At 52.5% G+C, this 16,135-nt stretch overlaps 2 protein-coding genes across 3 annotated transcripts in view; one reads left to right on the top strand and one right to left on the bottom strand.

Annotated features, from left to right (window-relative positions):
* Positions 1–7,946, bottom strand: part of SLC25A25 (solute carrier family 25 member 25) — a 33,229-nt gene extending 25,283 nt beyond the window's left edge. Inside the window, exon 1 of one of the 2 annotated variants that reach the window (XM_028522838.2) lies at positions 7,594–7,946. In XM_028522838.2, the coding sequence (XP_028378639.1) occupies positions 7,594–7,845 (252 nt within the window). In that variant the 5' untranslated portion in view covers positions 7,846–7,946. The remainder of the gene's footprint in view (positions 1–7,593) is intronic. The other variant, XM_028522846.2, reaches the window with a different exon arrangement.
* A 99-nt stretch (positions 7,947–8,045) lies between these two features.
* Positions 8,046–12,794, top strand: NAIF1 (nuclear apoptosis inducing factor 1). Its single transcript, XM_028517830.2, has 2 exons — positions 8,046–9,539; positions 11,258–12,794. The coding sequence occupies exons 1-2, from the start codon at positions 9,029–9,031 to the stop codon at positions 11,728–11,730; spliced, it is 984 nt and encodes a 327-aa protein (XP_028373631.1). The 5' UTR covers positions 8,046–9,028; the 3' UTR covers positions 11,731–12,794.
* The last annotated feature ends 3,341 nt before the right edge of the window (positions 12,795–16,135 follow it).

The following is a 16,135-nucleotide window of genomic DNA, read 5'->3' as shown; positions in this document are numbered from 1 at the left end:
CTTGGCTATGCGCACACGAGCATATTTCACAAGCTTGGGGTGCGTGGGGTAGGCAAGTCAATTGAGCTTGCGGTGGCTGCCCTTTGGGATCCTGGGCTTGACCCCCTTGGGCTTACAAAGACCATGACAGCCTGGGCACATGCACCCATGGCCTTGGCATTGTTGGCCTGCAATGCTTCAGGCCCTTCTTGTGGGGCTTCTTGGCAAAGTGCACGTTCCTCAGGAACCTAGCGAAATTTGCATCTTTGTGGTCGGGGTGTCTTGATGCCGTTTCCGTGCCATTTTGGGGGCTGGTAGTGTGTGGTGTGGTTCTTGCCCTTGGCCGTATCTGGACCAAAGCCTGTGGTTCCCAAAGCCTCCTTTTAAATTGTCCTAATGCCCACAGGTCCCAGGGTCTCGGCAACCTACATCCCTCCTCCCCAAACTGCTGGAGGCGCTCGGCCGCCGGGAGACTGCTCCGCCTGGGAGCGACACAGCCTTCACCGCTGGCACCCCCAGACTTTCCACTTCCTCCCGTTCCGCTTCTCAGCTGAGCGACCCGGGGCAAACGCAGATGATTGGGGCCAATCCTGGGCTTCCTATTTTCAAAGACTCGGAGGAAAAAGTCCTTTCGTGTTAAACACCTAAGTACCAGGCTCTCTATTTACTTCACCTACTTGAATCCCCACCGCAAACCGCTGCAGTACCGCCCTTTGGATACGGAAACAGGCTTGGAGAGATCAAGTAACTCGCTCAAGGTCACAAGGCTAGCAGCGAGTGGCAGAAACAACATTCAAACCCAAGTTTATGCCACAGAGCCTGTATCCTATGTACTGTTTTGTTTTGTTTTTTTTTAAGTTTTGGGGGTGACCTCAGCATCATGGCCGAGTGAGAAGACTTCATCCTTTCTCCCTTTACATTTACGAGTCAGACAACCAGAGCTCAGTGAGGATCCCCTGCTCCACAAGGAAACACGCCTGAAAGATCCACGCATGGCGTGCTGGGATGGTGAGCAGGGGGCAGGCTGGGGGAAGGACAGGGACAGTGGCTGGAGCCCACTGTGACTCCAGCGAGCGCAGCAGTGGGCGGGAAGTCAGGCCGAGGGGCCACAGTGTGGCCCCAAGGAGAAGAGGGGCAGAAGGGTTTCCCCCTTCCCGGGTCATGCGCAACCACCCCAGGCCAACTTCCTCAGAACCTCAGAGAGAAGTCCCAGACCCTCACCTTCCTAGCTCTCCATCCCCCTCCCTTCCCAGGCCCAGGCAACCACCAATCTAGCTTGTCTGTCCAGCTTTCTGTATCCTGGAGTTTCATGTACGTGGATCATATAATGCGTGGCTTTTTGCGACTGGCTTCCTTTACTTAGTGTGATGTTTCCAAGGAAGGTCTGTTCTCTTAATTAACTCCCTCGATACGCTGCCTCCGATGAGAGAATATAAAAGGTGTGGACAGCTTATCCTGTGAGAAGTGCATGATAAAACCCAGTTGTTGTTGTTTTAATTTTATTTATTTATTTTTAGGAAGAAGCAAAGGGAGGGAGAAAGAGAGGGAGAGAAACATCAGTGTGCGAGAGATGCATCGATCTGTTGCCTCTCACATGCCCCTGACCGGGAATTGAACCAGATGCCTTTTGGTTTCCAGACCAGCGCTCGGTCCACTGAGCCACAGCAGCCTGGGCAACCCACTGTTTTTATAATAGCAGACTATAGGAAGACAAGATAGTTTTCAGATACTTAAAGGGCCCTTGGATCACTTTTGGACTCGAGGCAAGTGGGAAGCAGATGCAAGCAGACAGACTTCCATCTTGAGGCAGGAGACGGCACGGGAAGATCTCTGAGACTGCAACACTGCCACTGGCCAGCACTTAGCACCCTGGTTGCCAGAAAACGCCTTTTACCAATCAGGTAGAATAAACAGTAAACCGAGGCAAGGAGGAGGAAGGAGACAAGTCTCACACGCCAACTCAGCAGTCCTGAGCCTGGTCTGATAATATTGCCAGGTGTTCCAACATCACAAGAGACACTATGTTAGCAAGAAAGAGGGAAAGTCCTTGAAATTCTATGTAACATTTCCACAATCTGGGAAGGAGAGCCTTGAGGCTGTGCTTTCATCCCAAGGCCTGAATGTAGGAGAGGGTCCCCGGTGCCCACAGAAAGAGCCCATAAATAACTTTGGAAAGTGCCCCAATTTTAATTAACTGCCTCCTGTCATGTATTTGTTTTAAAACAAGATGGCCAAATGGGGTCTAGAGCAAGATAAGGATTCAGGCTAAGAGACCCCCACACATCTCTAAGTTTGGGTAGTCATGTTCCCCCAGGAAAGCTGGCGCTACCTGTTAATCAATACATAACTTTTCCCCCTACTATCCCACCAACTATATAAGTCCTGAGAACAAAGGACTCTCTCTCTCTCCCTCCCCACCCCCCACTCTCTCCGGCTCTTGGCTCTCAGGCCACAGGGCCTTTGGCCACCCTGGCCTTCAGCCTCTCTTGCTTTTCTCACCCTGCTTTGCCCTGAAACTTTCTCTTTCACCCTCTACTCTACCGGGTCCTGTTCTCTTCCATGGGAATGGGTCACTAATAAACGGATTACATACTACTAGATTTGCTGATATGTAATTCTTTACATGCTTCAGCAGGAAGAACCAGGTCTCTCCAGTCAACAATCGGACATGAGAAAGTACTCACAGTGACCCCCCCCCCTCCGCCGCTCCCCGACTGAGTCCACAGGGGGATGGGCTGGCTGGCTCTCTGCGAAGGGTGCCCTGGTAAGAATGCCCCCCACACTGGCTAGGAGGCTGGCCAGTGACCCCTGCAACCACATTCTTTGGTTCTGCCAAATTCACATCAGCATTGTTCACTGAAGTCAACCTGCGGATGTGCTCAGCTGGACTGGAAATCAATACCAGCAAAATATTTGTTTCGCTCACTCCCCTGTGGTTTCTGTGAGACTCCAACAACTAATGACTAGTCAACATCAAAGGACTGAAACCTGCTCAGGCTACGTTCTTTTTGTTACCTCGTCTTAGGATCAAGGGACTTGACCCCACCTTTCCAAATATCAACTATTTTTTTTAATCTCCCTTTAAAAAAAAGCATACCTTTCTTTTTAAAGATTTTATTTATTTACTTTCAGAGAGAGGGGAAGGCAGGAAGAAAAAGAGAGAGAGAAACATCCTTGTGCGAGAGAAAGATTCATCGGTTGCCTCTCGCACACCCCCAGCTGGGGAACCTGGCCCACAACCCAGGTATGCGCCCTGATGGCGAATTGAACCTGCGACCTTTTGGTTCGCAGGCTGGCACTCAAATCCACTGAGCCACACCAGCCAGGACAAAAAAAAAAAATCATATCTTGATGATAATTACTTCGAGCTAGGAACCAATACTGCAACAATATAACACCATCAGTTTACCATAGGAACTCAATCCAAGCTGCAAATAGCATTTTTCTTTTTCTGATGGGGTCATGATATTGCACCAAATGACATCTATCCCTAAAAATGAAGGAGAGACTCCTAGAAGCAGAAAGAGATAAAGGGACAGTAACCTACAAAGGAGTTCCCAACAGACTGTCAGCTGATTTCTCAAAAGAGACCTTACAGGCAAGAAGAGGCTAGAAAGAAGTATTCCAAGCCATGAAAGACAAGGACCTATATCCCAGATTGCTCTATCCAGCAAAACTTTCATTTAAAATGGAAGGGCAGATAAAGTGCTTCTCAGATAAGGTCAAGTTAAAGGAGTTCATCATCACCAAGCCCTTATGAAATGTTAAAGGGACTTATCTAAGAAAAGAAAATTAAAAAAAAAACATGTAGAGTAAAAGGACAGCAAACTCACAATTATTAACAACCACATCTAAAGCAAAACCAAAAGAAACTAAGCAAACAGCTAGAACAGGAACAGAACCACAGAAATGGAGATCACATGGAGGGTTAGCAACAGGGGAGTGGGAGGAGGAGAGAGGGGGGAAAGGTACAGAGAATAAGCAGCATAGATTGTAGGTAGAAAACAGACAGGGGGAGGGTAAGAATAGTATGAGAAATGTAGAAGCCAAAGAACCTGTAAGTATGACACATGGACATGAACTAAAGTGGGGGGGGGAGTGGGAGAGGGTGTACAGGGTGGAGGGGAGTGAAGGGGGGAAATGGGACAACTGTAATAGCATAATCAATAAAATATATTTTTTAAAAAATGACATCTATCCCTTTTCTATGAAAAAAGGCTTTTTTTCCCTGTAGACTGTCTTATCTACATCCAGCTTCCTCCCAAATGGCCACACATTTAAAGGAGCAGAGTTTAACAGTGCTGTCTGATTAAGCAACACCAAGTTGACCTTAATGATCTTCCATTCAATTATTTCGAGTCAACAGAGATTGCCTCATGGGCACTGCTCAGGTCAAGGAGAAATGAGGGCATGGTGGATTCTCATTCTTTGACAGGATAATCTCTGGATCATCTTGAAACCTATTTCGGGAGAAACAGACGTGGTTCCATAAACTGGTTTCTCCTCATCTTTCCCTAGTTCTCCCAAAAGCCCAGGTGTGAACGCTCATCATGTCCCGTGGAAACGATGGGACAGGTAAAACGGAGTGGAGCCCAAACCAGAGGTTGGTCCCAGTCCTTCCTCTGGTCTAATTCCTTACCGATCAAATGAGTTTTGAGGTTGCTTTATATTTATAGTCTTTTTGAACCTCTGTTCCTTCCTCTGTAAAATGGGGTGAAATCCCTGCCTTGCCTATTTCACAAAGCTATTGTGAGGCTTAAACTAGCTGGGGCACATGCAAGTGTCTAAATCGGCAAATCACACCACCTTCTCATTCGCCTGCGCTAAAGCCCAGCAGCCCCTTAGGGGAGCCCCACAAGCCTCAGCCAGAGGAACAACTGTTGACCTCTGACCCAGCTTGCATTCTTCCTCTAATTGGCTGCCTGAGTTATAACCTTTATTTTAAATTTGTTGTTTAAGACAAAGATTTTGTTTGGTCACATGAAAATGCCTTAAATAGGAATGCTATAATTAGCTCCAGCTGAAGCCTCCCTTCCCAAAGTCACTGCGGCTGTCGTCATCTTTTTTCTTTCTTTAATAAACCCTTCCCTTCTTTTGTCCCAGGCCGGGCTCCTCACGCACAAGCCCTTTACAGAGAAAATTTCCCTGGCCGGCTGCCACCAGTTCTTCCGCCCACTTCTGCTTTAGGTGATTTTTCCTCGACTGTCCCAGTGTCTTTTGGGAGGGGGGAAATATAAAAAGGCAGGTGCCAAAAACTGCTAACGAAGTTCATCTCTAAAGAAAACTTGACCCAACCTGCTGTAAACTAGCAAGAGGCTTTGGCGGTCACGTGGCTTGGGTTCACCCATCACCCACTGACGAGCCCTCAGAGCTGATGATTCCTGAGCGAACCCTAGCATTGCAGCCTGGTCGGTCCTGAGGGTCGCATGGAGCAGCTGCCGAAGTTTAATGATGCATTTTTCAACACCTATTCCCGTGGCAGACGACTCACTTCTGGAGAAAAGCCCCCCCCCCCCCCCCGCCCCCACCGATTCTCTTTTGGCTTTGCTAGCTCTGCACAACGGCAGCCCCGCACTTGAGATACTCTTTCAACAGGAAGCGGTATGGGGGGTCCGTGAGGCGGGGTGCCTTCCTGTTGCCGGGTTATTTACAACAAAGCAGGCTCTCTCTCTTAATAGACTACTTAAAACCATTCGCCAGAAGCCTAACTTGTACTCCTCTGCAGGTAACAAACGAATAAAACGGATCATTCCCATTCTCAAAGCGGCATAATAATTGAACTGAATCAAAAGCTGTACGAGTTGTAGAAATACAGTCCGTGCTACATCCACACGCCAAAGGAATAAAAAAAAGAATTGTTTCACAGCACAGATCTTGGATCAGTCACGGAGTCAACACATTTCAGAGACACTGTGACCAAGGGGCTAGGCAGCTTTTGGTTAATCAAAAAGCCTTCTTTCAACACTGGAAAGGAGAACAGCAGCCTTCTCCTTATTTGCCCTTAGAAATCTGCTGCCAAAAAAAATGGATTAGGGCCGATATCAGATGTGCCGTGAACCGCAGGAACACGGCGACTCTAGTCGAGGCCCGGGGCACGACACAGACACTGAGCACACTCCCGCAGCCCGATGCCCTCACCGTACCTGGCAGCATAGGCAAAGCAGGGAGGCTCATAGAAGCAGACAGGTAAACCTGGGCCCACACCTCCCTGAGCCCATAAGGCACAACAGACTCTCTGAATTTAGCCATGCTGTCTTTCCAAGGGATTTATTCATCAGGCATATGTGGGGAAATGTTGAGCTCCCACGGCCACTTTGTGTAAAACTTACTTACTTTTTTAAAAGTTGTCTCTAACCCTCTTGGATTTAACCCGATGGCTCTATTTTTGCATAGGGTTACCCTTGGTCTTCTTCCTAAGCAGATCTTAAGTAGGTTAAAGACCTTGGATATTAATCCAAGGCACCTTGGACATGAGCGGAGAACACCTCATGTGCGCCTGCCCGACCAAAAAATTGGTTTACTGTAACTCTCTGGCATGTCACCCGATTTTTCCCACACTTGGCTGTGAGGTTCTCTCCTTGTATGTACAAAGGGACCGGACCGAGAAGAGAAACAGGTTACTAGGTAAAGTCCTCAGCAGTCCTCTCCAGGCTGTAAATCAGGCTAAGCCACAAGCAAATGAAACACTCAGGAAAGGGAAGCTACGCTACCAAGTCAGACGGAAAAGCGTACCAAGAGAGAAGGGGAGGAAACGGCCTCTGTCTGAGGTTCTTATAAAGAAAGGACGACACTTCTCTTTCCGGCAGGCCCGGTGACCGCCTTCCTCCGTCCCCCACGACCCCCTCAGAGCCCACTCCTGAACAAGAGTAAGGCAGCCCCTCCTAGGTGCATAACACTTTCATTTTTAGGCAGTATTTCCCCCTAGATTCTTGGTGACCTGCAACCCTGCAAGGGATCATAACCCCATCCTCCGGGTAGGCATGTCGGTAGGGATGAGCCTACACCAGGAGAGCTGTCACTCCTCACCACCCACACCTGTCACAGATCTGCCGAAAACCCCAGTTCCCATTTTTCCAACTCCCACATGCTTCTCAGAGGAACCAGATCAGGGCCCACGGGCTGGCATGGAAACCAGAGGGGAAGGGAGGGGGGCCGCTGGGAGAGGATGGATGAACCCATCAGGGGTGGGGAGGGGGTGCATCAGGCTTAGCCCTCAGGTCGGGAGGTGGGGAAGGGCAGGCTTCTGATACCTGACCTTCTACTTGGGGGAAAGCCGGAGCAGGAAGGGGCTTTTCTTTCATCAGAAGGCTCGCAGCGTGCCCACTTGTGCCCACGAAGAGCCTTTCCCCCTGACCCAAGCGCTCCCAGAGGTCAAGAAGGAGCTCCGCTCCCACCAGCACTTAAATAGAGTACTCATCTGTTACTTGGGGGTAACAGCCAGCGAGCCCAAGAGGCCGTCCAGCAGACCTGCCACGCTCCAGGGGTCAGCCCAAGAATCCAGGCCGTTCAGACCTGTCACCGTGCGGCCCAGAACTGTCACCCGAACCTTCCCGTAGTCGGGGACGCGAAGCGGGGGACACCTCCCCAACCGCGCGGACTGTGCGCGCCGCCTACCCGGAGCTCGCCCTCGGTGCGGTGCAGTCCCAGACGTCGTAGTCCCACAGCCAAGTCGTTGACACACAAGCCGCCGTCGCGGTTGACATCGAGCGTCTGGAAGAGGCTCCACAGGCGCAGCTGGTGGTCCGGGCCCCCGCAGACGGCGCCGCCGCAGGGATCCACAGACGCCGCGGATGAGGCGGACGAGGTGGCGGCGGCGGCGTCCGGCGGCGAGGAAGCCACGCAGCGGCACAACACACTGCTCACCATCGGGCGCGAGGCAGGGGCGCCGGGCGGCGAGGAGAACGCGGAAGACACGCGGGTATCCTCGGACGGCGAGCGCGGGTTCCGAAATGCCGGCAAACTGGAGGGAGGGGCCGCTTCCGGGAGCCCCGCCCCCCCGCCTCGCCTTTTTTCTGGCCACGCCCCTAGGCTCGTCGCTGTCCAGTCACAGGCCAGAACCACCCCCCAGAGGGGCGGAACCTCCTCAAGGACTGCCCATATCTTCCCGGACTGCTCAGATCAATGGAGACAGCGGGGCGATTCCGGCTCAGCCTGGGGCCGATTCAAACTGAGAGGGGCGGGGATTGGCTGAGCCGGGCCGAAGAGAGGAGATCACGCCGCTATAGGCAGAAGTTATATGATGGGCAGGAGGAAGGCCCCGTGTCCAGTTTCCATTGAGTAACTCTGTTTAGACTTCGGAATCGTAAGGATGGGAGGAGAGGTCGTGTACGAAGAGGTCGTATTCTTCGGTGGGGAAATAGGAGTTGTGTGAGGGGTAATCGTGAGCTGAAGCTCAAACTCGTTTGCGCTCCCGGGTGGAATTAAAAATTAGTTGGCTAACGGCTCAAGCCGAAAGCACCAGGGATCATCAGGAGGCCAGGCGTTGATCATTTAATTCCCTATACCACCAATAAAGTAAATGAATTTAATAGCGTGATAGTAATACCGATGATTGAACGACAACGATTTTTCACTGGAAATTAATAAAGACTCAGTGGGCGGAGCGCTCTGCGGCGAAAGACACACCTTTAGACCAACAATGAGGCCAATTCCAGTAAGTGGGCGTGCTCTGCAGCTGAGTGACAGATCACAAGAACCAGTGAGCGACTTGATGTTGGGTCGCGACCAACTGGGAGGGCGGGTTCTCCTGGAGAAGCGCTGGGAGGCGGGAAGAGGGGAAGTGGGCGGATCTCCGCACACCCCGGCGGAAGAGGCAGATTCAGGAAGCCATTACGCAGCTGGCTGGCAGCGGCTGGGCAGGTCGGCGCTGGGCCCTACGCACTTTGCGTAACAAGGGGGGTTACCAAAGACCTGGAGCTTGGCCTTGGGCAAGCCCAGCCTATCTCATGTTGGGGGGTGGGTGAGCGGCGAGGCTGTGGAAGAAGAGAAGGGGAATTGGGCGGTTGAAGGGATTATAATTTCTTCAGAAAGAAGGGGTAGGGGAGAGGCCATGGCTGTCCCAGCCAAGAAGAGGAAGATGAACTTCTCTGAGCGAGAGGTGGAGATCATCGTGGAGGAGCTGGAACTGAAGAAGCACCTGCTGGTGAACCACTTCAACGCCGGGGTCCCTCTGGCTGCCAAGAGCGCGGCCTGGCACAGCATCCTGAGAAGGGTTAACGCTGTGGCCACCTGCCGCAGAGAGCTGCCCGAGGTCAAGAAGAAGTGGTCTGACCTCAAGACCGAGGTCCGTCGCAAGGTTGCCCAGGTCCGGGCAGCTGTGGAGGGTGGTGAGGCCCCAGGGCCCACTGAGGAAGATGCAGCTGGTGGGCCAGGGACAGGTGGTAGCAGTAGTGGCGGTGGCCCAGCTGTAGCCCCGGTACTGCTCACCCCCATGCAACAGCGCATCTGCAATCTGCTGGGCGAGGCCACCATCATCAGCCTGCCCAGTACCACAGAGATCCACCCCGTGGCCCTCGGACCCCCGGCTACTGCAGCCGCAGCCACGGTCACCCTGACACAGAGTGAGTGACCTCTCCTGCCCAGTCCAGTGTGCATAAATGGGAAGGGCCAGCAAGAGATGGGGCAGCCTGGGGAAGGTTGACTGTAAAGGGTCAAAAGTCAGACAGGAGTCTTGGAAGACCATGAGGCCTTCCAAGAGCTCCCCGGACAGAAGTGAACTTGTTCTCCCTGGGCCTCCCTCAGCACACAGTCTGGACTGCTGATGAGCTGGATTGCGCTCAACTGTGTTTTGCCACCATTCATTTCCATGACTGAACTGTGTGGTCCTTGAAGGCAGAGACCATGGTCGTATCCCCACAGGATAACTTAGCACAGGGCCCGGCCCACAGTAGCAGGCAGGGTATATCTGTTGAAGGAATGGATAGATGGGAATGGGAATGTCCAAGTTAGACGTGGATTCCGGACAGAGACATTTGGGGTTTTCAGTGTGGCCAACATTCAAGACACAGTTGAGCCTCATGGTTCCTGATATTAATCTCATTCATTCGCTCATCAAATAATAGCACTTACTCTGTGCCAGACCCTGTGCTTGACACTGGGATCACCACGCTGTCTAAGACAAAGGCTGGTTATAGTCTAATAGGACAGATAAGACATATATGAGTAACTGCACTGTCAGTTGGGAGGACCTAAGAACTCAGAAGAGAAAGGGACCTTCTTGGTTGGGGTGGGGACTCACAGCAGATTGTGACATGGAAGGGTGGAGAAGACTGACCTTTTCCCCTGTGCGTGGAGGCCCAAACGGTCCACTGAGAATCCCTTCACAGGTTCTCAACTGTGAATAGCAATGGAGCTGGCTTGGGGTGAACTCTTTAGTTCAGATAAGGGTTTTCATCAGTATCCGTTTAACTGCTTCTTTGGGCTGGGCTACGAGCTGTACCGATCATTGATTCTTGGCGGGGCTTTGGTGAATTGGGTGTGAGTGCCACCCCCTGCGGTGCCCTATTTCTCAAGAATATTGAGGTGGGACAGGGGACCCAACAATGGCCTAAATCAATTACTGTTCTGGAACAGGGAGGACCTTTAGGTATTACCATTGACCAGGGTAATCAAGGAAACAGGGAAGCATTTATTGGGCCACCCCCGTCCCTCCCCTTTTTCTGCTTGGCTGAATGAGACCACCAGTCAAAAAGGCACTGAAGGAGGTAGGACCAGTGCAACCACCACCAGCTCCTGCAGATAGGTGCCCGCTGTGTACTGGCACCACGGTGAGCAGGTGGCCCTGCCTTTGCCAGCCAGAAGCAGCCCCTCGGAGTGGTATTGAGCACTATGGTCAATGGCGTTGGGGAGACCACGGTTGGTTTCCTGCACCTGCTGAAAAAAGCTGTGTGGCCTTAGGCAAGTCACTCCATGTTTCTGATTCTGTTTCCTCATTTCCAAAAATGAACGTGACAGGACCTACCTGTGTCGTGAGGATCCGTCAAGCCAATGAGTGCAAAGGGCTTACTTAGCACAGTGCCTGGCACACGGCACACGCTCCAGATTTTTGGCTGGTATTATCATTAGCATCTTTGCTTTTGCCAGATCTGGGACTGACCCTTTGGTTGCCAAGGAGAATAAGGCTCTCAAACTCCTCAGAGTCTGGATTTAGTGTGGTACATGAATAGCTATAAAGCCAGAGGAATTCCCCAGCACAGGTCTTAAGGTCTCCCTCCCCACGCCACCGGCCAGCTTCACTCTTTCTAGAACGTGACCTGCCACTGCCTTTGCTCTTCCACAGTCCCCACGGAGACCACCTATCACACGCTGGAAGAGGGGGTGGTGGAGTACTGCACGGCGGAGGCCCCCCCGCCCCTGCCGGCGGAGGCCCCCGTGGAGATGATCACCCAGCACGCCGACCCCTCAGTCAAGCCGCAGGCGCTCAAGAGCCGCATCGCCCTCAACTCGGCCAAGCTGATCCAGGAGCAGCGCGTCACCAACCTGCACGTGAAGGAGATCGCCCAGCACCTGGAGCAGCAGAACGACCTGCTGCAGATGATCCGCCGATCGCAGGAGGTGCAGGCCTGCGCCCAGGAGCGCCAGGCCCAGGCCATGGAGGGCACCCAGGCGGCCCTGAGCGTCCTCATCCAGGTCCTCCGGCCCATGATCAAGGACTTCCGCCGCTACCTGCAGAGCAACACGCCCAACCCTGCCCCCGCCTCGGACCCTGGACAGATGGCCCAGAATGGGCAGCCAGACAGCATCATCCAGTGAGGGCAGGCTTTGAGCTAGCCTTCTGCTCCGATGGGATGACGTGGCCGTGGTCTTGTAAGCGGGTCCTGTGACTGGCCTTCGGCTGGGGCCGGCCGCATGGACTGCTCCCTCTGTAATAGACATGGAGGAGCTCCGCTGTTTTCGAGAAAGAGAGGAGACTGGGAAGAGGGGCTTGCTGGGGTCCTGGGACCCAAGCCCTCTAACCCCCACAGTTCCGGCCGCCTTGTCAAGAACCCGAAGACTGGTCAGGCGCTGGCGATGGGACACGTGTTGTTGTGAGCCAGGGCTTGTGACAGGACCCAGCCTCAGTCAGGACACTCGTAAGGAAGGCTGTCATTGGGGCATCGTCACGCAGCCACACAGCAAGGGGAGGGGTGTCTGGGCTGAATGCCCCACCCCCAAGTGCCATCTCTTGAGTAAGATGACATCAGCGGCGCTGGCAGCAGCGTGGTGGCATCTCCTTCCTCCCGTGGGAGGCGGGGTGACTGGGCCTGTGGAGAAACCCCGCCCGTACCCCTCACTGCGCCTCCGTTCTCAGGGGACTCTACTCAGTGCCCGTGCCCTTTCCTCCTCACCCCGTGCGCGGCAGGGGCCCTTGGTGCTGCCCGGGGCTGCCCCCGCGATACACCGAGGATGTGGCCCGCCGGGCGCAGGGGTGCCGTGCGTGGCGGGGCAGGCTTGGCTGCCACCTGGTCTTCCACTGCGTCCCCGGGCAGCCCTTGCGTGGCTTGTCCCGTCAGCTTTTGACTCAGGTCAAGCATCGGGCTTTGGGTGCTGTACATTTTAGAGGAAGCAAGCCAGTGTGGACACTCGTTGCCCCACTGCGGGGGTCCGTGGCGACCTGTGGGCCCCTTCCAGAAGCCTCGCTTCAAGCCACTTGTATTTATTCTGCCCACGAACGCCTCCTGGGAAGGCCTCCAGGTTCTCCGAGGGCCACTCGGGCCACGTCCTTCCTCCTTTCTTCTCTACTGACTGCACACTTCCAAATCTGAAGGAAAAAAAAAAAAAAGCCTGCTCTGCATCACACTGGACAACGTTCACACATCATTCGGAGTCTTATGCCCTAAGAAGGGGGACCTTTGATTTCTGTGTGGCGGGAGAGCGCACAGACCCTGGAGTCCTGAAAGGGGTGGCGTTCCCTGTTCTGTCCCGACACTTTCTCCCGTTTGAGGGGAGCTTACCCAGATGGCATTCGTCTGTTCCATGTTCAGAGCGAAATCAGTTGACTCGATTACCGAGACTCTGGCACCTTTCCGATCGGTTCCCAGGTTTGCCGTCCTGCTCTTGGTGCCTTGACCACACGTGACTGACGGTTGCAGCTCAAGGCTCCAGATCTCGGCTAAACCAAGAAGGTGCTGCCCTTCTGGGCACGTGCATTCAGAATGGCTCGGCTCCATCACTGCAGTCACGGAAAGGTGCCCCCAGAGACGGGTGGGAGGTGACCGCCGCCGAGCCACCGATCTCTGTGGAGGACGTGTGCAGGGCCAGCTACAGAGCAGTGGAGAGAAAGCAGGCCTGCGAGGGGGTTGGCTGGCCGGAGAGCAGCTCTTCTCAGCGTGGCTGGAAAGCAACGGCCAGGCGTGTCTCCCTCCGAGGGCCGAGACGGCTCCAGCAGCGTGGCTGCAGGCACTACCTGAGGGGTTTTGATTTGCTTTGGTTTTTCTCTGGGGTTGGCCATCTGAGCCCATACTGTGTCTGTTCCAATTGAATATACAGAAGAAGGAAGCCTGGACCACATAATCTGACTGGTTCTTTCTGGGTCATAATTTTAAATTAAAGAGATATCGCTTTTTTACACCCACGTCTGTGTCTTTATTGGTTATATAGAGAAAACAAGACGGGCTGGCGGAAAGCAGGGGCTGGCACACCGTGGCCCACAGGGCAGACCTGGCCCTCGCCTGTTTGTGTAATAAAGTTTTATTGGAACAGAGTCACAGCCCTTCATTACTTAATGTCTTTGGCTGCTTTTGTGCCACCGTAGCATAGCTGAGCAGTTGTGACAGAGACCTTTGGCCCACAAAGCCAAAGTGTTTACTCTCTGGCTCTTTATAGAAAAAACTGCCTATTCCTGGTCTAAGGCAGTGTTTTAGTCTCTGAGAATGACCTGGGGTGTTGGTCTAACATACCCAGCCCTTGGCTCCCCGCCCAAACCTGGAAAAGACTCTTGAAGAGACAGCCCCAAGAATACGTGCAGTAAACAAGCTCCGTGGGTGATTCTGATATTTCCTGAAGGTCGGGAACTCTTTGGCTCAGAGACTGGAAGAGTTCAAGTGAGCTGGAATGGGAGTCATGCCTCAGGAAGGGCTGGTTCTTAGGAGGTTCCCCCAGCAGAGATGCCCATTTAACACTGGGCTTCATTCCGGAGGGATCCCAGCCTTCCCGGGCATTCCTCTCTCTGGTAATTAGTAACCATAAGAACTCTGTCTAGGCCTTATAAGTATTACCTTGTAGACTCCCTGCAGTCGCCCCATGAATTAGGTACTAGTGTTGGACTCCGTTTGCAGAGGAGAACACTAAGGATCAGAGAGGTGAAACGATTTGCCTAAGGTCACACAGCTACCTTACTTCCTTAATTCCATTCTCTGAACTATTGCTCTTAACTCTTAAGTACTTTAACCTTGCAGCCTGTAGAATTGGAATTAGCTAGAAGTGACTTGAGCCTGACCTTGAAGAGTTTCTAGGTCAAAGGAAGAGGTCTAGAAGACAGTTTTGGTTTTGGCACTTGAAAGGGAACACTGACCTCCCCTAATCACTGCAGGCTTTGGACTTCATTATATTGAGGGAAAGGGGTGAGTTAACAGAATTAAACCCACACACATTGGTGGTGCTGGTGGAGAACCGTCGCTCCTAGAGGGATGACCTTTTGGAGTCCTTTCTGAAATGTGGAGGTTTGCATTGTTAAAAGGAATCATTCCAGGCTCAAAATGGCGTCACTTGTGCTAAAAGCCCATGATACCAAACCTAGATGTACTACCTGACCTAATTGCAGTTCCAATCCCTCCCAGAAATGTCATCTCAATCAGTCGAGAATTTTCTGTTCAAGCACCAGTAAGGTAATCTGCCACCAGGGCCTGCCCCATTCCCCACACCCCCCATAGAAAGAAAAGGCAATCCTCGCCCCCCAAGAGATGTTCTGGTCTAAAAATAATCCTTTCTCTCTTTTTTGTTAGTAGAATAACACATCCTCCCCTGCCCTCACCCTTCTTCCTATAAAAACCTTCCATTTTGTACCGCCCCTTGGGGTGCCCTTCTAGTTGCTAGGTGGGCTGCTAGCCTGCTCATGAATCACTTACTAAAACCAATTAGATCTTCCAATGTACTCAGTTGAATTTTGGTTTCTAATAACATAAAGGAAAATACCTCAGCCACTGAAGCTTGCTACTTCAAGCATCGAAAACTTCTACATTTTTTAAAAAATATTTTATTTATTTTTACGGAAAGGGAAAGAGAAGGAGAGAAACACTGATCAGTTACCTCTCACATGTCCCCACCTGGGGGCCTGGCCCGCAACCCAGGCATGTGCCCTGACTGGGAATCGAACCAGTGACCTTTCAGTTCACAGGCTGGTACGCAATCCACTGAGTCACACCAGCCAGGGCGAAACCTTCTATATTTTAAACCACGTATTCTGATGGAAGTTTTTCAAACCGATGGCCTTTGTGAACTGTGTTTCTTATTCAACAGAGTTTGCACAACAGGCCCAAGAGGCAGTGCTGCCTCGTGGAAAGGTCCGCCCCCCTCCTTGTCACTCACTGTCTCAGCCATTTCAGGGCCCCAGTTTTCTCCGTTCCACAATGGGAGTGATGAATGACAGCCCCTACCTGACAGGGGACAGTGGTGCTTTGGCTGGAAACAGGTACATTTATTGAGCCCTTACTATGTCCAGGCACTGTTCTAAGTATCAGAACTCATTTCATGAGATCACACTGGTAAAACACTCAGCCTAGACCTCAGCAGGCATTCAATAAGTACTGGCCACGCTCATCACTCATCGCTATGACAAGTTCTGATACTCCCAAGCGGAAATAGGGAGTCTTTTCGGGAGGTCACAATGGGAGCTTTGTTGCAAGCAGTTGGAGTCAGATTACAAAAGACATGACCCTGGAACTGGAGGGTGCAGGGCACAGGGAGTGGAGACGAGCTGGGGTGCCAGGCAGCCTGGGGCATGGGCACCAAGACCGGTGCAGGGAAGAGCTGGACCCTGAGGGGCTCTTGCTACGAGTGCCCTGAAAGAAGTGGGCCGAGCAAGTTGTCAGCAGCTGGCTGCCCTGTGTCACGGCAGGCCATTAAGACAGCAAGCCAACAGGAGAGTAACAGTCAAGCCTGTAATCACTTACTGGGGTGCAATAAGCCAGAGGAGAAAGTGCTAGCTCCCCCCGTGTTCCATTTCCCCCCGGGGCCGTGC

This window comes from Phyllostomus discolor, chromosome 3 (assembly GCF_004126475.2).
Source record: "Phyllostomus discolor isolate MPI-MPIP mPhyDis1 chromosome 3, mPhyDis1.pri.v3, whole genome shotgun sequence".
NCBI lineage: Eukaryota > Metazoa > Chordata > Mammalia > Chiroptera > Phyllostomidae > Phyllostomus > Phyllostomus discolor.
Note: the sequence above shows the minus strand (reverse complement) of the source record. Positions and strands in the feature narration are given on the sequence as shown.

Bases quoted from the DNA above. Each gene is read 5' to 3' on its own strand.
- NAIF1 (XM_028517830.2), top strand. From the start codon at position 9,029: ATGGCTGTCCCAGCCAAGAAGAGGAAGATGAACTTCTCTGAGCGAGAG. The intron at 9,540-11,257 runs GTGAGTGACCTC...GCTCTTCCACAG, and splicing joins CACGGTCACCCTGACACAGA to TCCCCACGGAGACCACCTAT.